The following is a 24,081-nucleotide window of genomic DNA, read 5'->3' on the forward strand; positions in this document are numbered from 1 at the left end:
CTTCCTGGCTTTTGTATTCTGTACCTCTATTAATAAAGCCCAGGATCCTATATGCTTTTTAAAAAAAAACTGCCTCTCAACTTGTCTTGCTACTTTCAAAGATTTGTGTACCCCCAGGTCTCTTTGCTCCTGTACATCCTTTAAAAATGTACCATTTTGTTTATATTGCCTCTCCTCATTCTTCCTACCAAAATGTATCACTTAACACTTCTCTGCGTTAAATTTCATTTGCCATGTGTCTGCCCAGTTAACCAGTCTATGTCCTCCTGAATTTTGTTACTATCCTCCACATTGTTTAATACATTCCCGAGTTTTGTATCATCTACAAACTGTGAACTTATTCCCTGTATAGCCCCCTTCGAGACCTCCCCCTCCCCCAAGACATCCCTTCCCCAAGCACTCCCCTCCGAGATCTGTGCCCTCCTGCCTCAGAGATCTCCCCCCACCGCCTCCGAGATCCGCGCCCCCTCCGCGATCTCCCCTCCCCACGATCTCCTACCCTGCGACCCCCCTCACCCCCGGAATCTCTCCCGCGCCCACCCCCACCCCCCCCCCCCCCACCCCCGCGATCGACCCCCCAAAGGCCCCCCTCCACTCCGAGATCTCCAGGCTAACCTGCGATCTCTCCCCTCTCTTTCCCCCCCTTCCTCTCCAATCCCTGGCTGTGGACCTTCCCATCCGACCGCCAGCCAGCCTCTCAATCTGGCTGATTTGCCGGCCACTACAAGTTTCCCCTGCTCCCTCCCCGCAAATATCAGGGCCCTAAGTCTTTTAGTTCTCTCTGTCCATTAAGTCATTTAACATTTTTAATATCCTCAATATTTCAATTTAATTCCCTGAAAATTGCACCTCTATTATTGGGAAGCTGGCATGTGGTTTCCTCAGTCATCCTAAATGACAGCCATTGTTATTGACATCTCTTGTCCACTTTCTATCTTGAGACCCTTGGGATCTTTTACTTGTCCCACTATTTCCCTGACCACCTGCTTGCTATATATGTAGCCTTTCACATTGTGTTTCACGTTCTCCACGTTTTTAATTTAGTTTTATATTTTAGCACTCCTAATCAGTTTATTAGGAGTGCTAAAATATAAAACTATGTCCTCTGTTAATTATAAACCTATGGATTTATACTTGAGGAAAGTGTTCTTTTTTCCCAAATCTTTGGTTTTCTTCTTTCTCTACCACACTTCTTTCCCAGTGGAATATGGTTACTCAGTATTCTGTAGTAAGCCTCTCTAGCCATCATGATGCCACACAGCTTGACGAGATTTTCAAATTAAACATTCACATTATTTCTGGTTCAGCTGAATGTATAAATAGGATAAAGTAATGGTTTTACATCTGGCATTAAAGGGTCAACATTCCTTCCTAAGTCATATTCCATATTAAAGAGTCTCTGATAAAACCTAATTAAATACTGAAGTCTTTGGAGCTTTAGCCAGATTAACACTAGAAACAAAAAATAGAATTTTAATTTAATTCCTTAAATTTCCTTCAGCAGGATTAGTTACAATAAACTACTGATTGTTAGATCTCCGATTTTAATACTTCTGGTAGTAGTCAAAGTAATACTGGCTAAAACAACCGCCATAACTACTTTTAATTTGTTAAAATGTCATTCATCGATTTTAGTGAAGTGGACACCTATTGAAAGGTACAGAGATATGAACAGAGACATTACCCACTACTATAGTTTCTTATTCTCCACCTTGCCCTCTTTGATTAGTTACCCCAATATTCAATGGAGATATCAAGCTCTCTTCCCCCTAACCAACTCAGGATTGAGGAAGCTGTTCAGTTTTGAACTTTCTATTCTCAGCAAAGTAATGGGACTAAATTTATCCTCCAGACTATATTAGGACACGTTCTTCTGAAAAAAGACAGTCATAGCAAATTAAACACTCAAAAATGGCAAATACAAGAAAGTAAAATAAAAAAGTTGTGCATTTTAAAAAAATGTCAGATAAAAATAACTAATGGCAGGGATGACTCGATGATTGGGTCAACTCGGCCTGTATTCACTCGAGTTTAGAAGAATGAGAGGGGATCTCATTGAAACATATAAAATTCTGACAGGGCTAGACAGACTGGATGCAGGGAAGATGTTTCCCCTGGCTGGGGGGTCCAGAACGAGGGCTCACAGTCTCAGGATATGGGTAGGACATTTAGGACTGAGATGAGGAGAAATTTCTTCACTCAGAGGGTGGTGAACCTGTGGAATTCTCTACCACAGAAGGCTGTGGAGGCCAAGTAACTGAATATATTTAAGAAGGAGCTAGATAGATTTCTTGACACAAAAGGCATCAAGGAATATGGGGAGAGAGCAGCAATATGGTATTGAGATAGAGGATCAGCTATGATCATACTGAATGGCGGAGCAGGCTCGAAGGGCCAAATGGCCTACTCCTGCTCCTATTTTCTATGTTTCTATGAGGGTATAACCTTTCTTTAAACTTATTGATCAACATCTCATCATCCTTCTTAATATATCTGGCTCTCTCATTTGTGAACATTCCACCAGAAAGACACCTCATATCCTCCATTTTAATTTTACTTGTGTCAAATATTGCCTTTACTGTCTGGTTTCCCCTGTTTCTCATCTTAGTTTTGCTTTATCATCTCTGGTGGTCACTTTTTGATTTTAATACATAGAATTAACAGCACAGAAACAGGACATTCGGTTCAACCGGTCAATGCCAGCGTTTATGCATCTCACGAGCCTCTTCATCTAACCCTATCAGCATATCCTTCTATTCCTTTCTCCCTCATGTACTTATCTAGCTTCCCCTTAAATGCCTCCTTTTGCTTTTTCATTCCTTCATGTCTCCTTTTCAATAACGACTTGCCTCAATATGTAGCTTTTACATATAGGCAAATACGTAAAGCTTAGTCTCTTTCCCTATCAATTTATTTTTTAACTGTTGTCGCTTTACAATTGAAAATGGGGTAAAACAGAGAAAGCAAAGGGTGGTTGTGAATGGTGCTGCACTGACAAGTCAATGGGTCACTAGCAGTAGCCACTGCTGTTTACAATGCATATAAATGACATGGGATCAAGGGCAAAAATAAAGCTCTCTAAGTCTAAGAAAGGATTTCAAAAAAGGGTACAGGAACCCAAACACAAAGGGATCTGGATAGGTTGGGAAGATGGGCTAGTAAGTGAAAAATGGCATTTAATGTGGAGAAATGGAAGGTAATGAGAATACGATAAGGGCAGTAGAGTTTTGGATGAGCTAAAAATTAGAGTGGAGGATGAGAGACCATTCGAGAGATCATCGGAATAGTTGAGTCTGGAGGTGACAAAGGCATGGATGAGGGTTCAGCAGCAGATGGGCTTAGGTAGGGGTAGGGGCAGTCAATGCTTTTGAGGTTGAAGTAGACAGCCTTTAGTATATGAAAGGATGGATATGGGGTTGGTAGCTTAGCTCGGGGATGAATAAAGCAATCTGAGTAAATGGCCAGGGAGGGAGGCACAAGTCAGTGTTAAGGGTACAGAGTTTCTGGTGGGGCAGAAGACAATGGCTTTGGTCTTCCCAATGTTTAACTGGAAGAAACTGCAGCTCAGACAAGACTGGATGTCGGACAACACACAAGAGGTCAAGAAAGGTGATGGAAAGTTAGAGCTGGATGTCGTTAGTATACATATGGAAGCTGACTCCATGTCTGTGGTTGATGTCGAAGAGGTAGCATGTAGATGAGGAAGAGGGGGCCAAGTGTTGTTTCTTGGGGAACTCGGAGGTAACAGTGCCGAGGCAGGAAGAGAAACCATTGTTGGAGAAACTTTAGCTACAATTGGATAAGTTAAGAATGGAATCAAGCAAGTAAATTTGATTGAGGTCTTTAAAATAATGAAAGGATTAGAATCAATCCAAGTGAATAGGCCATTCGAGTTAGATAGCTTAGGAAGAACTAAGGGACAGAAGTATAAGATACGCAAGCACAGAACTAGATTCGATGTCAGGATGTACTTCTTTTCACAGAGTGTAATCAAGCTATGGAGTTGCTGGCACTTGCATTGAGTGGGGTTTCACTGTAAGCATTCAAAAGGTAGTTGGACAAGTTCCCGAGCGTGGCTAACATAACTAACTACATATAGAAGGTAGGTGGGTATAGGAGGATGTGTCTCCCAGTTACTGTGGTCTCCTGGAACTTGTTTGAGCGCTTTTTGGGGTCAGAGGAGAATTTCACAAGTTTTTTTTCAAAATTGACCGAAGGTTTTTTGCCTCTCCCAGGAGATTGCATGGCTGGTGGGTGGGATGTGGATGGGGCATGGTGTGCGGAAGTTATACCTTGACAGTGCAAGACAAATTTGATGGACGAGCTGGTCTTTTTCCATCCTTCATTTTGTATATTTGTAAATCCCAATTTTTCCTCCCTTCATCACCTCTTGGTGCCTCCCATTCTGCTGGTGTAGCTTGACAGATACTGCTGGCATTCTAATATCTTACTCAAGGGGCCAATGTTCATGTGCATGACCCTCAACAGCAAGTCATATCAGGCTAATTGACTGTGTTGAGGAAGTTGCATGGGGTGGGGTTTGGGGGGGGGGGGGGGGAAGAAAATCAAAACTGAGCCTATCTTCACCTCAGAGATTGCTGGTCTGGAAGACATTTCAAATGTTTCTTTTAAGAAAACTTCTCTCAGAAAATTAAGTGTATTAAGAAGATCTCATGATACGAAAAATTATACATAGCTTTAAAAAAATGTGCCCATTGGTCCTATTCTCATAATTTATAATATAAACAGTACAATTTGAGAGTTCTGCATATAGGAAAGAGAACTAGATTAGCCACAGGTCTTTCCCCCCTCAGACCTGGATTCAAATTCATTCAGGTTGATGGGATGACAGCTTTACTGCTGGCTAAAAGGCTCCTATGTAAAATGACTTTTGATATTTCTTAAGTTCTGATACTAGGAGCAGGAGTAGGCCATACAGCCCCTCGAGCCTGCTCTGCCATTCAACCAGATCATGGCTGATCTTCGACTTCAACTCCACTTTCCTGCCCAATCCCCATATCCCTCCATTCCCTTAGAGTCCAAAAATCTATCCATCTCAATCTTGAATATACTCAATGACTGAGCAGCCACAGCCCTCTTGAATAGAGAATTCCAAAGATTCACAACCATCTGAGTGAAGAAACTCCTCATCTCAGCCCCAAATGTCCGACCCAGTATCCTGAGACTATGTTGCCTAGTTCTAGACTCTCCAGCCAGGGGAAATATCTTCTCAGCATCTACCCTGTTGAGCCCTCTTAGAATTTTATATGTTTCAATGAGATCACCTCGCATTCTTCCAAACTCCAGAGAGTATAGGCCCATTCTACTCAATCTTTCCTCATAGGACAACCCTCTCATCCCAGGAATCAATCTAGTGAGCCTTTGTTGCACTGCCTCTAAGCTAAGTATATCCCTCCTTAGGTAAGGAGGAGACCAAAGCTGCACACAGTACTCCAGTTGTGGTCTCACCAAAGCCCTGAACAACTGCAGCAAGACTTCCTTACTCTTGTGCTCCAACTCCCTTGCAATAAAGGCCAACATACCATTTGCCTTCCTAATTGCTTGCTGTACCTGCACATATCATCCAATTGGGAGGGGGCATGGGCCCATACACAAAACTGGCCCTAGGTTAGGCCACAAGCCAACTGTTATGGGAAATGGGAAAATATCACATGGGGGACATAGAGGTGATCTTTTGAGGTTAGGACTGGGGCAGCGTAGACGGAGCTACAGTTTATTTCTGATAATTCAAAGTTGAATTATCCAATAATTCAAATTAAGCAACATAAATAAAATGGCAGTGTACTGAAGAAGTGGTTTAAAAAATTCAAATAATCTAGCAATTCAAATTAAATGACTGCAAATTAAAAGAGTAGACTGTACACCTGACCTGGGAGTAGTTGATGTGAACAGCAAGTGCCCAAGAGGAAAAAGTGTTCATTTATCCAACAATAACATCCCTCACCTTCATGAAAAATCAGTAAAGTAAAAAAAAAGTGCAATGTTTCAAATGGGTAGATGTAGACTAAATACTGGGACTCACCGGAAATGAGTCAGAAGAAAGCGATTCTATTAAGAGTTTCTAAAACAACATTAATGGAACACTTTCTGACTCCCGCAAATTAATTATTGACTTGTGACTCATGTTCCTGCATTTACTTCACAAAACATATATACTATGGTTCATTTAGAATTTTAGACCAATGTGCAGAAATATGGAAGTAAACAGTACAACTTGAAGTACAATATTACGTTACAAAATATTTAATGCAACAATGTTGAGCTTGTCAGCAGATTACTTTGGAATCACACCTACAGTGGTCATTACTTACAAAATAAATCCATTATTTTATAAAAACCCAGATTTGAAAACTTTAGAAAGTTGTAACATTATCAGGACTCAGATGGCATTAATTGATGATTGTGTTGGTTTCACAGTTTGTGACATCAACTGCATCTCTGGATTGGGTTATACTCTTCATAACACGGTCAGTCTCACCGCTGCATTGTATCAATCAGGCTGCAAACATTTACCTTCTGCAAACATATAGCTGGGAACTAGCATTGCAAGATGTACACCAGTGTGTTTTATAAATAGACTCCACAGGTAATAAGGGCAAAAATATAAACTGGTAATACTTGGTTAGTCATCCACAATCAAACCCTAGTGTCAATAATATAAATCCTTTTATATAATCTCCACTTTAGAATGGATTTTAAACACACACTGGCTGGGAAATTGGTTTCACCTAGAAGTGGATGGCATGCCTACAACGCACAGCCAAAGATGAAGGCCCGAGGCTTACTGAAAATTGGGCCTCGGGCCTAATCTACATAAATCCAGCAAGTTGCGGATGCCAATCAGGCTTTCTGATGCAGCTCACCAGTCAGGACCCTAGATGTGGAGCCAGCGTGCAGGTAAATCCTGGAAGGGGATGGGGAGGCCGGGGCGGGAAATCACAAACGGGAGCAGGGCAAGCACGCTTCACTCAGTTTATGCCAAATTTTGCATTGGGGTCCTGAAACAGGAGTCAGGCCCCTGATTAGCATATTCAGGCATTCGGAAGTCACCAGCTGCTAACTTAACGGACTTCCGCAGGGGATCGAGCGCACAAGATCACACCTGGAAATCGGTTCCTTCAACTCTTATTTTTCACGCAGAGATCCGGCACGACATGGACCAATTTCTCCCCCAATTTTTTTTTTGTTTTGTTCTTGGGGAGTGGGGGGTGGGTGACATAGCCATAGCCATTTTTATTGCTCTTCCTAGTTACTTCGAAAAAGTGATGGATCTTCTCCTTGAACAACTGCAGTCCTTGTGGTGATGATTCTCACACAATGGTGTTAAGTAAGGAATTCCAGAAATTTTACCCAGCACTGATTTAAATGTGTACATAGAAGTCAAACATTTCACAATTACACTACATAGAAGTGTATGAAGACATCCTACCTATAGGTTGCAATGTAACTGGTGGGAAAGGCTGCCACTTGACGATTTTCCCACGAGCAAAAAATCCTATAAAAATTTAGAGCCTTGCAGCGCACCAATGGCTTACTTGGAGGATCTGTTAATGAAACAGAAATAAAATGCAGATCAGACTGTTTGCAATAATAGTTAAAATAAACTCCAGTTTTCTAAGAAATCAACATGTTGTGGTCTGAATAATCCAAGTACAAACCCTGCCAAAACTACAGAAAACAACTAAGACTCTGTTGAGTGAGATCATAAATCCCAATTGTACCTCAGGTTGGAAATACTTTACACAACATACCTAAAAAGCACTTATTTACTTAGGTGACCTGGTCTCAAGTCTCTGTGCATGTTGTTTTATAATCAGAAACAAGGTGTACAAAAATGGCCACAAGTGTTTGTTGTGGAGGACAGATACTTTCCCACAAAGACTGATCAGATTGGGAACTACTACCCAAGCAATCCTAGTGTGGTGAACCACGTCCCAATAACCTATGGCACAGCATGTTGAAGCATGAAGGTGCTGCTCTAGATGCCACCATTTGACTTATTTTGATACATTTATGAACACTTGCAATTACTGAAGTTCTCTGGTATGTTTCTTAGTCTATAGCAACAATGAACTGAGCTACAAGAGACCAGTGGAGTGAGAAGGCTGCTGAGCAATTAAAGGAAGTTTGGCCTGAACTGGAGTTCAGAACTAAAAGTAGTTGGCTTGAAACTACTTAGTTATTTGAGTTTGAGCCCTTGAAATTCATTTATTATGGCAAAAGAGCTTGCAAGATGTAGACGTTTCTGGAAAGTGAGCGCTCAGGACAACCACAAATGTAACAAGCATCTCTAGGTGGCCTTGCTTGGGCTCAAAGTTATTCAGAATCCTTCCACATTAAAGATCTGCCACTTGTAAATTCCTCCAGTCTATCCAGGTCCCTCTACATTTGGTCTACTTGCTCCTCGTTTCCCTTGCCTGCCTCTTTAGCAAAGTCAATATATCTTCATTGCTGTGGCTATCAAGTCAGTAACATACAATGTAAACAATAATGATCCGAACACAGACCGGTGATGATCCACATTATGTAGTTCCTTGTACAACCCTTCACTTCTGACTGAGCCAATTTCTGGTCAATCCATAAACACCCCATTCAGTGCCTTCGGATTATGAGGGTACCAGAATATCTATATTTGGCACGTTCATGAAAGTGAATGCAAGAAATTGATATTCGGGTCTTAGACAATAGAAAGGACTGGTGATGGAACTATGCAAAATAGCAGGCAGAAACACAAAGACATGTTCATTCATAAGATGGGTAACTGAGTCTCCATTTGGAAGCAGGCATGAACTACTAGAATAAACATACCCATTCTAGTGCTCAAGATAAAATACAAAGCCCTCACTCCCCCACCACCAAATAATTGAAGTACTTCCCAGAATAATCCTAAATTAAGAACATAAGCTTCCAATTCCAATTATAAATATCAAAGACATTGGAATTGGTTTATAGCATCTTTACAAGTGGAACGGAATGATATGAATTTTATATAGTGCTTTCAAACCGAAGCCTGTGGTCACTGGTGCATTCCAACTGGAAAACTGATGGCTATGAAAGGTAAACACTGCCTATGATTTACTGTAAAAATTCAATATTGAAATAGTGCTGAAAATGATTCTCAAGCTGGTCTATTCTCCTAAACATGATTTAGAATTACAGAAGATTGTAGGGTTAGGCAGTTTAAAAGAAATATTCTAGGTGCCAACCACACAAGTTGACTTCTTGCTGAAAATGTTCTTTCTTCCCAATAATAAGGGGAAACAGAAAAGTATTTCCAGCATATTCTGAATTGTTTGATTTATAAATGTTGGGTATCCCATTCATGCATAGACTCCTTGGATATTCATTATTAAAAACTCAGCAAATCCCAATTAATAAACAACAGAATTTTATCCATTAAACCAAATTATTTTATGGTTCTTTATGTAACAAGTCTGAGCATTCTAAATTTTAGCATTACTTTTTCCTGACACTAGGATAGAAAATCAATTTGTAAAAGGAAATTCAATACTCTCATACACAAAGTTTTAAATAAACATCTTAATACACTTTAAATAGCTTTAATCATAATCCCCAAGAAGATATCAAAAGGTTAATATCTTGAGTTAAAAATTGCCTATAGCAATATATTTTCTGATTAGAAACTGAATTGTAATAAAATCCACTGCAGTATTCTTTTACAAATGTTATCGGATATGACAGACCTCTGCCGAAACATAAACTTGACTTACATCCAAGTTTTAGTTGAGTCCAGTGCAACAATCCTCCAGTCTCGTCATGGCAACTATAACTTCCTTCCATCGGCAAGCCTGCCATCAACAACATGAGGTTTCCATTTTGTACTTTTGTATTATTATTTAGGGCCACAAGGGTCCCATTAACCTTCCACTGAATAATCCTGTTGATAAAATTACATACTGTAAGAATAATTTAGAGCATGCAATAAAGCCTCAAGAAAACAATGAGTAAATCTTCACATATCAGGAGTTAGAGGTGGTCCTGAAAATTTTCACTTCAACCTATTTTACTTCAATGGTTGAGTTTCCATTTCATTTCTACATGACATTTTCCCCTTTACCCAGGACCACTGCAAATATTTCTCTTTCATAAACTTCCAAAAGAGTTATCACATACTAACTTTAACTGATACAGTCACCCTTGTTTGTCTGGCACTTTTATTTCTTCCTGGAAAGCTTGCTTTCATGATAGTAGGATTGACTATCATTTCTCTCTAACTTCTTACAAAACCTTTTCCTGGCTTGTCTAGCTTTCTGTTGATTCTCCATCACATCTCTATATTTTCACTCATAATTCTCTCCTCCAACTTCTATAGGTGTAGGGATGAAAGGCATACTCTTTCTCCTTAGCACTTGTGAGCAAGATCCTAAAGGACCAGTCTCACTATTAGACTATGTCTAATGTCTATCTTAATTTCTAGTGAAAGCTAAAGAGGAATGTCATCAACAAATTCAACAAAGGAAAAAAAATGTAATTATTTGCAATCCCACAGAACTCAGAATACCATCAGATGAACCAGAGAGAAACAGACAAGTGGTATGGATTTCAAAGAGCTAGAGCCACTCCATTAAATGAATACAGCATGAATACAAAAGACTAACTTGAAAGGGGATGGAAATGAGTAAATACCATAAACCCCAATGTCATACCATAATGAATGCATTTTACCTTTACAGACAAACACAAATAAATATAAATAAATATATAAATATATATATACACACACACACACACACACACACACACACACACATATACACACACATTTCAAATTTAACAGTGTAACCACACACACACACAAATACCCCCTCTAAAATTAAAATCGCTTCTAAGTTTTACTCTCAGGCATCTATCCACCATTAAAATAAGGAATTTATGGAGTTCTTCCTGTGTAACATCATAGTGTTAAGTTATTGAATATGGTTATTTAGATTTGTAGAATGTTCCAAGATAAGATTATATTGTAGCTTTATAATATAGTTCTCACAGATCATAGAAATAACATAGGAAGTTGTTATTCGTCCCATCTTGCCTGTGCTAGCTCATCTACTGAAGCTATATACTTTAATTCCATTTTCTTGCATACTTTAATATTCTTCCTTTTCAAATACTTATCCAATTCTCTTTTAAAATGTCAGTTTCTGCCTTATTAGCCACTTATGCTAAATCATTCCATATTCTAATAATCTAGTGTGTGAAAAAAAATTCTTCTACCCTCCTTCATTCTTCTAGCAAGAATCCCGAGTTTAGTCCCCCACGGTACCAATTTGCCAACCATTGCAAACAGTCTTACACTATTTACTCTTGCAAACATTTCATAATGTTGAAAAACTCTCTTGGAACTCCCCTTAATCCTCTGAAAAAAACTCAAATTTTTCAAGTCTTTATTCATAACTCTAACTTCTAATTCCTGGCATGATTCAAATGAATCTTCACAATACCATTTCCATGGTTCTCATAGTCTCCCTTTAATGAAATGCCTAGAGCTACATGCAATATACCAATTGTGACCCAACCAATGTCTACACAAATTCAACATCACTTTCTTGCTTTTATATTTAAAACCCAGAATCCCATTACCTTTAAATGGCCTTTCCTACCCACATTCCCACCTTTATTATGTACCTTCAATTCTAGATCTCTCTGTTCTTCCACCATTAAGAGTCTTAGTTTTCCCAACATGTACTATTTACATTTCTCTGCACTGAACTGCATCTGCCACCTATCTTCCCACTCTACTAATTGGTATCATTAACCATAGTTAATATAGGCAGCAATTCAAAGCTCTGGTTAGTTTATAAAAGGCTGGCCACATCGAACAACTGAATAAAGGAAGCAATTCAAATGCATTAACAGTAGAGGCAGCATTCCTCCTCATAGTTTGCCATGCTCTCTAATTTGGTAACATCAGCAACCTTCAGCATAATTTCTCTTGTGGCTATATCCAAAATGTGTAAATAAATGGAAAACAAGAGGACCCAGCACAGCTCACTTGGTTACACCACCACCAACATGCTACCATTCCAAAAAGATGTCAATTTAATCCGACACTTTGCTTTCTGGAGATCCATGGATCCATGCGGCTTCATTCCCTTTAATACCATATGCCTTAGTTTTCAAAACAAGTCTCAGGTGGCAACTTAAATACCTTCTGAAAATCAAATATATATATATATTCACCACATTCACTTTACTTATACACTCTTGATTTCCTGAAATAAATTCAGTTCAATTAGCCAGGTGCAACCTGCCCTTTAAAAATCCATGCTGTGTCCCAGATTAGCCCATGTCTTCCATGTACAGCATTTACAGGAAGTGGAGAAATGGAACCTTCATCCTGCCAGCATAGACTGGATTGAGACTTACATCCAGAGGTGAAAGGATGGTGTGCTAACTATTAATGCTTTTTGAAAAGTTCAGATTTAAACATCCACCAAGTTATCATTAACCAAATACCATACAGACTCATAGAGCTCGATATTGGCAGTGGCGGGGGGGGGGGGGGGGGTGTCGACTGGGCGCGTGGGTAACGTGCACAGTGAATTCGGGGTGCTCTGCACGTGATCGCAGCCTAATTGAAGCCACTTACCTTGGCTTCCGGGTTTCGCGCTGGAAAGCTGCGCAGCGGGCGGACTGCGCACCCGCATCATAGACTGTCAGCTGGAGGAGCCCTATTTAAAGGGGAAGTCCTCCACTGACTGATGCTGCAGAAAGGAGCCAAAATTACAGCATGGAGCAGCCCAGGGGGAAGGCTGCTCCCAGGTTTAATGCCATGGTTTAATGATGCTTCACTCCAGGTCCTACTGAATGGGATGAGGAGGAGGGGGAGTGGCCCACCTCTGCCACCAAGAAGGCCTGGCTCGAGGTGGCAGAGGAGGTCACCAGCACCACCAACGTATCACGCACCTGCATACAGTGCAAGAGACGCTTCAATGACCTAAGTAGGTCAGCCGAAGTGAGTACACTTACTCATTCCATCTGCCACATCACAGCCCCCACCCCACATCTCCTTCTGCACTGCCAACACTACTCTATCACATCACTCCTCACATCCACTCAAACCTCATCCTCATTGTACCTGCACCTACTCACCTCGCCAGTACTCATCCCACCACTACCACTCAACCCAATCCTCATACAATCTCATGGCTCCGTCTCATACTCACCCTCTCATGCATCTCTTTCACGGTCAGCCTCACTCAACCTGCCACTACCTGTGCTGCAGCCACAGGGCATGTATCACATATGTGCAGTAGGAAGCGTAAGGCAAACGTGTTGTGAGCATGAAGGGGATACACAAGGGTGTTTGAGGGTTTGTCATGGTTTTTACTTATATTTGATTTCTGATCAACTCACATTACATATTATATTGTCACCACTACTGCCACATCTTTGCAAATCTTGTCTGGTTTGTGCAATAATGCCCTTTCCTGAGGATCACCATGAAGACCCACAACTGATGCCACCCACTGTGTCACTGCAGAGTGCGTGGAGGTGTATTTTCAGGGCTTTTTTGTGCAGATGACGGAGAGATGTCGGCGATGTCCCCGGTGGCACTCTGGAAGGATGCGAAGGAGAAGTTGTTGAGGGCAGTGGTGACTTTGACAGCGACAGGTAAGATGGTGCTCGGGCCAGCCGGGAGCAGCTCTGCATCAAGGAGGCTGCAGATGTCCACGACTACATGTCGAGTGACTCTGAGCCTCCGTGTGCACTACTGCTCAGAGAGGTCCTGGAAGCTGAGCCTTGGTCCGTAGACCCTGTGGTGAGGGTAGTGCCTTCTGCGACGCATCTCTCTCTGCGGTTGCCCTCCCTCCTGCTGTGTAGGTGGATGTGTCACAGCACTATGTTGTGCAGCTCCACGTGTCAGAGGTGGACGGCGTGGCCGGTGATGCTGTTCATCCTCCGAGGTCATGACTGCAGCTATGGTGGCCCCCATCCGGAAGATGTACATTTGAGGGGGTCCGCAAGGTAGGTAAAATGTGTCTGCACACCGGGGTTGAGGTTCCAAGTTGGTGAATTTGATAGTTAGGAGGAGGGTGGTGGAGGCCAAACTTTGTCCAAATTGACAGAGTGGCCTCCTGCAATGAGTGAGGGTCTCCCCCACCACCACCTGTCAGATGGACCTTTGCAGCTGCCACAGGCTAGTGGCTGCAACACATCCATTTCAGCTGGGAGTGTTTCCCCCAGAAGGGGAAACACGCTCAGTTGAGATGAAAATCCGACCCCTCCTAATATCTTACAAATCAGGTCTGCTAACGACCTAAACTATCACATTAATTGCCTTAAGTGGGATCCCGCCGGCTTTAATTGCCGGCCGGAGTCACTCATGCGGGGGCTGCGCGCGCATCTAAGCCCGTCACTGGGGAACCCGGAAGTGGGCGGGTTGGAGCCGGGCTCCGGACCCGCCCCGGGAATCCCCGATTTTCGGAGCCCCCCACCCCGCCGGCTCGGACGTCCAAAAATCGAGCCCATTATTCCAATTCATGCACCTGAACTATTAGAAACTGGAAATGAGCTATATTCTAGTCTTTGTGTTTTAAAAATACAACCTAAAAATTAATTTAAACATTCTTTTAAATTACATTACACAGTGTTACATCTGTGTTCAATGTGCTGTGAACAATTCTGTTTTAGTCATTCCAATTCTACCTTCTAAAATGAAGTCTGAAGAAAAACATCACAGTAGAAGAAAGACTTGCATTTATATAGCACCTTTCACAATCTCAGGATGTCCCAAATTGCTTTACAACCAATTAAGTACTTTTGAAGTGTAGTCACTTTTGAAATATAGTAATGTTAAGTGTTTTACAAATGTGAATCTAATTGAAAAGTTGGTCACTTTACAGTAATTTTCTTAACTTTCAAAACATATTCAAAATAAATTTTAACGTTGTACTTGTACTGAGCAGATGGCTATACAACTTCCCAGTTACAAGGCATTAACTGGGAGTCAGTCAAACTGTAACAAAGAACCCTTTATGAAAAGCTTCCAGCAAAGTCCATTGATTCTCTGCTTTTCCCCCAGTGCTGCTCTACTACAGATTTTATTTCACATCTGCATTTGAATTGCTCTAGAACTACACTACAGTGATCACATTTACCATGTCATGTCCCAATTCATTACGCCCACCCATGGAAATTAAGTTCCACAGACCCTTGATAGTGTACTCAGTTCATAAACCATTTGCCTCAACCACAAGAGTAATAAAGCAGCAAGAAACAAGGAATTGACAATGCAGTATTGGTGTAGAATTCCCTCTCTCAACACTTCACATTTCATCCTGTTCTATTGCAGGGAAGACTTATTCAAAGAAGTTTCGTTGTCAGCACTTTACGGAGTACTGCATTACTATGATACTTTTAGAAACACACATTTACACAGCATAAATCTCAAGAGAAACAAAGCAGCCTTAGTATGAGGATAAAACATTGACTTCACACTTTATCATTTCACTTCACCCCTATTATCACCCCCTTAAAAAACCCTCAATTACAGCTCCATCTCCAATCTCCTTGAAAATATCATCTCCCAACCATGTCCACGTCTCTCTTCACTCTCTATTTGAATCTCTCCGGTCCGGTTTCTGCCCGTCTCACAGTAACATAACGGCTCCAACCAAGGTTACAAATGACTTGATCTGTGCTCATGAACATGGACATGATGCTTTATTCCTCCTTCGCCTCAACACCCGGCAATGCTCGATACGGTTGACCACCCAACTCATCCAATACCTATCCTCATATGGTTCCACTCCTACCTATACAAACATAGCCAAAGCATAGCTTCTCTTCCCACCCACTAACCATCAACTTTGCAGCCTCGCCTCCAAGGATTTATCCTGGGTCCCCTTCTTATCAAGTGGATAAGGCCATTAAAATAAAAGGTATTGGAACTCTGGGTTTTATGGCAAGAGATATAGAATATAAAAGTGGAGATGTAATGGAAAATTAGTAAGACCACAGTTGGAGGACTGTGTAGTTTTGGGCTCCATACTATTTGAAGGATGTTGAGGCAAAAGAGCGGGTACAACACAGATTCACTAGGATGCTGCATGGTATGAGGAAATACAAATACGAAGAAAGAGTTGTAAATCAAGGTCTGCTTTTGTTAGTTGTAAACAATTTTACAACACCAAGTTATAGTCCAGCAATTTTATTTTAAATTCACAAGCTTTCGGAGCCTCCGAAAGCTTGTGAATTTAAAATAAAATTGCTGGACTATAACTTGGTGTTGTAAAATTGTTTACAATCGTCAACCCCAGTCCATTACCGGCATCTCCACATCATGCTTTTGTTAGAACAGAGGAGATTATGGGGTGATTTGAAAGAGATGTTTAAAATTATGAACGATGGGGAAGAGTAGATGGAAGCAGACTGTTTCCAGTGATTGAGGATCTAGAACATTAAGTGTAAGAGATTTAGAATAGAGGGCAGGAGAAACTTCTTTACATCAAGGTTTGTGATGCTATAGAATGCGCTGCCAGAGTTAATGATTGAAACAGAGACCGTCTCAACATTTAAGAATGGGTTAGAAAGGTGGTTGAAGGAACAGGGAATAAAGGGATATGGGAAAAGGCAGGGTACGTGGGATTAGGATACTGCTCGTGTGGAGGATAAACACCGAATGGCCTGTTTCTGTGTTGTAATTTCTATGTAACTGTTCCTCATCTAACTGCTGCCCCTCAGTCATATCTATTGCAAATATGGGGTTAGCGTCCACATGTATGCCAATGACCTTCAGTTCTACCTCTCACACTATCCGTCTTGACCACCACTGTGCTATGTCAGTTTGCTTGTCCAACATCCAATCTTGGAGGAGTGTTAACTTCCTTTAGTTCAACATAGGAAAGACTGAATGCATTGTCTTTGCCCCCCCCCCCCAACATAAATCCTGCTTCCTAGATACAGATTTCATTCCACTACCTGGCCACACACTTGGTCATCATCCTGTTTGACAATGAACTGAGTTTCAGACCCCATATACCCTCCATCACAAAGACTGCTTACTTCCTCCTCTGTAACGTGACCTACTTCCACTCTTACCTCAGCCCCTCTGTCACTGAAACTCTTGTAGCTGTCTTTTGTCACCCCCAGATTCGACTAATCTAACTCTCTCCATGCCGGTCTCCCATCCTCAACTCTCCAGAAATTCCAACATGTCTAAAACCCTGTGGCATGCATACTGTCCCACAATAAGTCCCACTCACCCAACATCCTAGTCCTTGCTGACCTACATCAATTCCCTGTCTCTAATGCCTCAAGTTCAAAATCTTTGTCCTCATCATTAAATCCCTCGATGACCTAATCTCACCATATCTCTACACCTTCCTGTATTGCCTCCACCCCACTGCCCCAACCTCTCTGGTACTCTTGTGCATCCTTCCTTCCTTCACTTCACCAGTGGTGGCACAGCCTTCAGGTACCTGGTTTCATCAATCTGAGATTTACTCCCTAAATCCCTCTACCTCTCCATCTCCCTCTTTAAAAATCTCCTCAAAACCCAACTCTTTAACCAAACTTTTTATCGTCCCTCCTAATTCCTCTTTACTTAGCTCAGTATCCATTTTCACGTTTTCTGTGAAATTTGTTTTTAACATTAAATACACTACATGAACAGAGGTTGTGGTTGTGGTTTGCTGGTCTTAGCCAAAACATCAAAATCGAAGGATATGACACCTCTCTTTCTCCCTAGCTAAGCGATGAGACAATACTGCTATATGAAGTCACACCTATTGCACAACACCACCTAGAAGAGAACTGAGTGGGATATGGGTGTAAAAGGAAAAAAAAGAAAGCCACTTTATACACACATCCATGATTAATCAGAACTTAACTCAGTACCTGTCATTAGCAGCATTGCACAGCAAGGTTATATCTGTTCCTATTCTTCCAAGCAAAACATCTAGGATAGAACAAAATAAATTATAATCAGAACTTCAGACACTTGTCCCCATCTCATGCTCTGCGGCACTAGTGTCACAACTGCACTGGCTGTCATATATTAGTAATTTAAAGCCACGTTGATGCAATGTAAGCATAGGTGCAGTATGCTTAAAAGTTTTGACATTTATTTCTCGTCTTGCACTCTGCCCAAAAAGTTGTTACAGGAAATTTGTTATGTTTGCATGGCACGTTTTGAATAAACATAGTATTGTAAGTAAATTTACCAGAGCAAGTCAATGTATTACATTGAACAGTGAGGCCGATCAGATTAGAACACAGGACAGGCTGTGAAAGCTTGCATAATGGGAGCTATTTATAAAAGTATTATAAGGTGGCCCATTTTAGAATGAAGAATTTATAAATGGTTTGTATTTCACAACAATGAAAAGAGCTACCATACCAAAAGATTTGTTATGTCACAGATAATGGTCTAATGAGTAGACTATTTACCTTGTTTGCCATCATATCCTCTTTTAGATGAACCAACTTTTCAATTTAACTTTCAAGTCAACAAGTCCTTTAAAAAAATGCCAATATTTATGTAACAGAAAGACTTGCATTTGTTTAGTGACGAATGTATAGAAATGTTTCAAAGAGCTTCACATGAATTATTTTTAAAGTTACGTAAAGAAAATTCAATAAAGTAAACCAAGATCATTTGATTAGAATCCTTAACCCATACCATTTAAAGAATACAAATCCAAAAAGTTGGGGTGGAGTTAAAGATAAAGTACATATCTTTGGAACTCTATTTGAGAATTTTTTCAGAGTATATACCATCCAGTGAGTGCATTCTTTTCATCTCCCCTCTGCCCCTTCTAAGGTCATTTACAAAGATCTAAGTATAAGATTTCCATCTAACTTTTTCCCCACCTTCTCACCACAACAGTACAGCCAAGATACAGTTGTTGGTGGAGGTGGAAGACTGAACTTGTAATCCACTATTCTCTAATGCCACACCCAAGCCTTCAAGGCACTGTACTACCAGTTGCTGTGCATTTTCAGTTGTTCAAAAGAAAATGTCAGTGCTTCCTTTCTCTACTCCCTCCAAAAAAGCCAGCAAGCTTACCTTTCCCTCTGAAAATTTCTGTTCCAGCTGGAATCAAAAGAGAAACTGTGGCCAAAACAACTACATGGCAAAGAGAGGAGGTAGAACCAATCATCTGGAATGAGAAGAAAATAATAGGCACTTGAAGGTTTATGTATTATCTAAAAATACAGCAGAATTTATTCAACTCATAGGTACAGATAAAACCCATCCATTTTTAAAGGGACCTTGAACACAAAACGTTGACCTTCTTAAATTGTATGGATACAGGAAATTACTACTGTACCACAGATTAGCAGCTAAATATTGGATATTCTGGAAAGTATTGACCTTTTCTCTTTATTGTTGTAAATTAACAGATATACATCAGGGCCTGTACAGCTATATCAGAAAGGACAGAAGAATCACATTTGACACTGATCTGTTAAGAGTCCAGTGATCACCTAGAAGAAAAAGTCCAGATATCGAAAACTGATTTGAGTGACTAATTCCCCAGATGTTCTCAGACTGCAATACATTAGTCCTCGGAGTGGGGACAAATATTTTTTATCCTTTTTTATTTCATTGATAAATGATGCACCTTCACATTATGTTACAATGGAATACAGAAAACAACTCCATCAAAAGAATGGTAATTAAAAAGGCCGCCGCATCACACAACATACATTAAGCAAGAAAACATTCTGAAATGTACCAAGCTATTCACCTGCATTGGAGTTCCATCTAATTTGAGATTAGAGTGAAGAACTGCAAGAGAACCATTAGGGACATTTACACAAAAACACAAAGCCTCATGGTCTTTGCTCAGTCTTCTCTCTCTAATTCACTATGGAGCTTTGGAAATAGACACAGACTAATCTTATCAAACTGGATTAGTATCAGTCTACAGTTTACTAGTCTGTATATGTTACATTTGTAAAATTTCTTTAATTGTGCCACTAACTTTCTACAGTTCCACATAACCGAGTCCTGTACTAATTTCTTTGCCCACGTAACTCCTTTGCTATTCTCCTTTTCAATGGACCAAGAAAAAAAATAACCTTGCAAGCAGTCAACACTAACACACAATTTTAAGCTGTTTATCTCCAATATCTTCCAGTTCTGATGAAAGGTCATCGACCTGAGACGTTAACTCTTTCTCTCCACTGGTGCTGCCTGACCTGCTGAGTGTTTCCAGCATTTTCTGTTTTTTATTACAATTTTAACCCTTCTTATCAAGCGTTTATTCAAGTATGGTAGAAAATGATACAAATCCTAAAAAATTGGGGTAATACACAGTATCAATATTATTAATTTAATGCACACACACAGGATATGTATATCATGCCCTTTCTAAGCTCATCTCAAGCATGAGACCATGCTCCCTCGCCCTCGTTCCCACGAAACTCCTGATCACCCAACTTCCATTCCTGGCCGTCATCAGCCCCCACCACCCGAAAAAGTGTGACTGTGACTGTGGTACGCTATTTTTCCTTGACGTACCTGCAGCCTTGGTCAGAATCTTGCTCTAACGCACTCGTACATATTCAATTGTAGCTAGGCTCTCCTTAGCCTTCTCCTCTTCCTCATCTAAATACTACCCTGTGGTCATAGGGTCAGATTCTACATATATGATGATACCTAGCTCTGCCTCTCCCCTACCCCTCTCAATTCCTACACTGCTTCTGTGCTGTCAGACAGCTTGTCTCATATCCAGCCTTGGATAAGCCATAACTTCTTCCAGCTAAATACTGGGAAGACTGAAGCCATCAGCTTTGACCCCACCACAAGCTCCATACTCTCACCACCATCTTCATCCACCTCCCTGGCCACTGTCTCAGGATGAACCAGACTGTTTGCAACCTCGGCATCCTAATCAACCCTAAGCAGGGATTCCAACCGCATATCCTCTCCATCACAGAGGCCACCTACTTCCACATCTGCCCCTACCTCAGCCTATTTGCCATGTAAACCCTCATTCATGACAACTTCAGACACAACCCCTTCAATACTCCCGACCAGCCTGCCATTCTCCATCTGCCAAAACTTCATCTCATCCAAAACTCTGCAGCCCATATCTTATCCCACGCCAAGTTCCACCACACTACCTCTGTCTTCGTTGATCTCCGAGTCACTCACACCTCAAATTTAAAATTCACAACCTCCTGTTTAAATCTTTTTCATGGCCTTGCCTCCTGCAACCTTCTCCAGCCCCCCACCCCCTCCACGAATGCTACTTTCCTCCGACTCCAACCTTGAGCAGTCTCCTGTCCCTTTGCTCCACTATTAATGGCTGTGCCTTCAGTCACATAAGTCCCAGTCTCTAGATTGCCATCCATCCCTAAACCCTCCTCTTCACCTCTGTCTCCTCCTTTAAGATCCTCCTTAAAACCCATCTCTTTGACCAAGCTTTTGATCACCACTCCTAATCTTTCAGCTCGACATACATTTTCCTTACGCTTCTGTGAAGCACCATTTCTACATTAAAAAGATACTATATAAATATAAGTAGTTGTTGCTGAAAATTCTCTCACTTTATGGCCTTCCCTAGATTACTATTGTTTAGTCATAAAAATCAGTCAAGTCTCACTCTATCTTCCAAAGTTGAAACATAATTTATACCTTGGCAGTAATTTAACATTAGCGTCCTCTTTGATGGTTTGCCAATACTGTACTTAAAAGTCATGCCATAACACAATTTTAAAAATATATCAGCCTACTTTAACGACTCCAGGGAAATCATTTTCTTTTGAAGTCAGTTTGCAACTTGTCACGTCAAGAAAGGAGATACCTAACAATTAATTCCCAATAGGCGGGTATGGTAGCAAAACGGACAATGCAATACCCATAACACTACATTTGCAATAATAGATTAGCAGTCAGAATTCCTGCGAAAGGTCAAACATTCAATGCACCACCTCTTCAGCTACCCACAACCCATTATAAATCAGCATCTTCAAAGAAGGATGAAAAGCCTTCAGGATTACTCTAATGGAGTTCCAAAATATTCTGCTTTTAAACATACCCATAAAAATGTGCCACTTCTTTACCATTTTCCTGTTCCCAGACACAAAGACTGAGTAGACAAACCACTATTTCTTGATCTATTTCATTTTCTCCTACTGTTCTCAGCATTGAATGTGTCTTGCCATACAGGTCTTGCATTTACCTAGACTTTTCAATAAAAGTAATTTGCAATACAGTTCAACTTGAAATCATTTTAGCAACAGTATGAACAGATAAGATTATTTCTCAAATTTCAATGAAACCAAACTCAGTATCACTGCAGGTTGAATCGAAGGAGCTTGGCTGGAATTTTTACTACTTATATCATATTGAATAATAACTTAGTTTTGTTCAAATAACTTACTTCCCTACACTCTCCCTCAGTGTAACAAAGAATAATACAAGCTATTTCATGATAATGGTATAAAAAGGCTTAGAAGATGCTGACAAGTTTTTCAGAAGGAGAACACTTGCATTCATACAATACCTCATTGTGGCCTCAGAATGCTTTACAACCAATGGATTACTTTTGAAGAGCAGTTTTCTCTAGTTATATGGACAAGTATGACAGCCAATTTTCACGCAGCAATATCCCACAAACAGCAAATGAATCAATGACAATAATCGATTTCTGGTGGTGATGGTTGGGGGAGGAAATCTGGCCAGGATATCTGAAGAACTTCCTACTCCTCTTCAAAAGGTGCTATGGGATCCTTTAGCAGGCAGACGGGCTTCAGTTTAACACCTCATCCGAAAGACAATGCAACAATCCCTCAGTACTGCACAGCAGTACAAGCCAAGATTACACACAGAAGTTCAAAACGGGACCAGTACCGAGTGAGCCGAGCTGACATTTTATTGCAATATATTCCATTTCATACAGTATTCTACTTGTCCTGCACACTATAGGAGTTGCTCTACTCATTGTTTGTCACTTCATCTCCATGATTTATTTTTAAATATAAAAAGGCACATGGTTTTGCTGATAATATTCTTTACTGTTAATAGCATTGTAAAATTTACGACATGAGTTGATGAGGTAAATAATAGTGATCAGTCAACTGAAACAAAAGTGGCAGCTGCACGTGGTGTATTTTAAACTTTTCCCAACATATCGAAAATAGGTTCTATCTTGCTGATCACATATCTTTGTGGGAAATAACAATTACATTAATGGTCATTTAAATGCAAAAACATATGTATAATTGATTAATGCAAGTTTGAGACTTACCTATATACAAATGCTTGTATACAACTGAATTATAGACATATTATTGTTTCACATAAATAAATAATGAATTCACTAAAATTTTTAACAAAACTACATAAGTGAATAGAATGAACTGCATTGTGGCATGTCTTTTAAGTACAGTACTGGCAAACCAACAAAGGGGATGCTGACATTAAACTACTGCCAAGGCATAAATGGATAGAGAGAGAGAGAGATATGGAGATAGAGAGGGAAGAACTAAAGGTAAGGATACTTGACTGACACACAGCCAATTTCAAGTAGTTAAAAAAGGGAACTAGCCCAGATAATCAGGGAACAAAGAACGGGAAACATTTAAGCAGGAGATGGTTAGGATACAGACTAGGCATATTTCCATGAAATGTAACAGTGGTGCAAAAAAAACTGGAGTTCCTTTGATGAGGAAGACTAAAATTGAGATGGGACTTTAAAAAAAAGACATATGACAAATATCAGGCTAATCAAAGGAAAATCAAATGGAGTACAGAAAATATAGAGGGGAAGCAAAAAAGATTAGAAAGGCTAAGAGAGGGTATGAAGAAAGACCAGCAGGTAACAAAGGGAAACAATAAAGAATTTTATAAGCATAGAAAAAGTAAAATATTATTTAAAATAGGGTCAATTAGAGATGAAAAAGGAGTTCTTTCCAATTGAAGATTAAGGAAGACAAAAGGTCACTTAGCCTTAGTTTTCACATATATAGTGGGAATGAAAGTATACAAAAGGAAAATGTGGAGCAATTAGATAGGATAACTATAAAGTAGCACTTTAAAAAACCTTGTGGAACTCCAGTGAAAAAAGCACAGGCCCTAATGGC

General features: G+C 40.4%; 1 protein-coding gene across 2 annotated transcripts in view; it reads right to left on the bottom strand.

Annotated features, from left to right (window-relative positions):
• il11ra (interleukin 11 receptor subunit alpha) overlaps positions 1–24,081 on the bottom strand; it is a 77,833-nt gene that overhangs the window by 22,231 nt on the left and 31,521 nt on the right. For both annotated transcript variants that reach the window (XM_067984329.1, XM_067984339.1), the window contains exons 2-5: positions 19,052–19,145; positions 17,881–17,941; positions 9,753–9,919; positions 7,451–7,565 (exon numbers count right to left, since the gene is read on the bottom strand). In XM_067984329.1, the coding sequence (XP_067840430.1) occupies positions 7,451–7,565; positions 9,753–9,919; positions 17,881–17,941; positions 19,052–19,145 (437 nt within the window). The remainder of the gene's footprint in view (positions 1–7,450; positions 7,566–9,752; positions 9,920–17,880; positions 17,942–19,051; positions 19,146–24,081) is intronic.

Source organism: Heptranchias perlo, chromosome 1 (genome assembly GCF_035084215.1).
Source record: "Heptranchias perlo isolate sHepPer1 chromosome 1, sHepPer1.hap1, whole genome shotgun sequence".
Lineage (NCBI taxonomy): Eukaryota > Metazoa > Chordata > Chondrichthyes > Hexanchiformes > Hexanchidae > Heptranchias > Heptranchias perlo.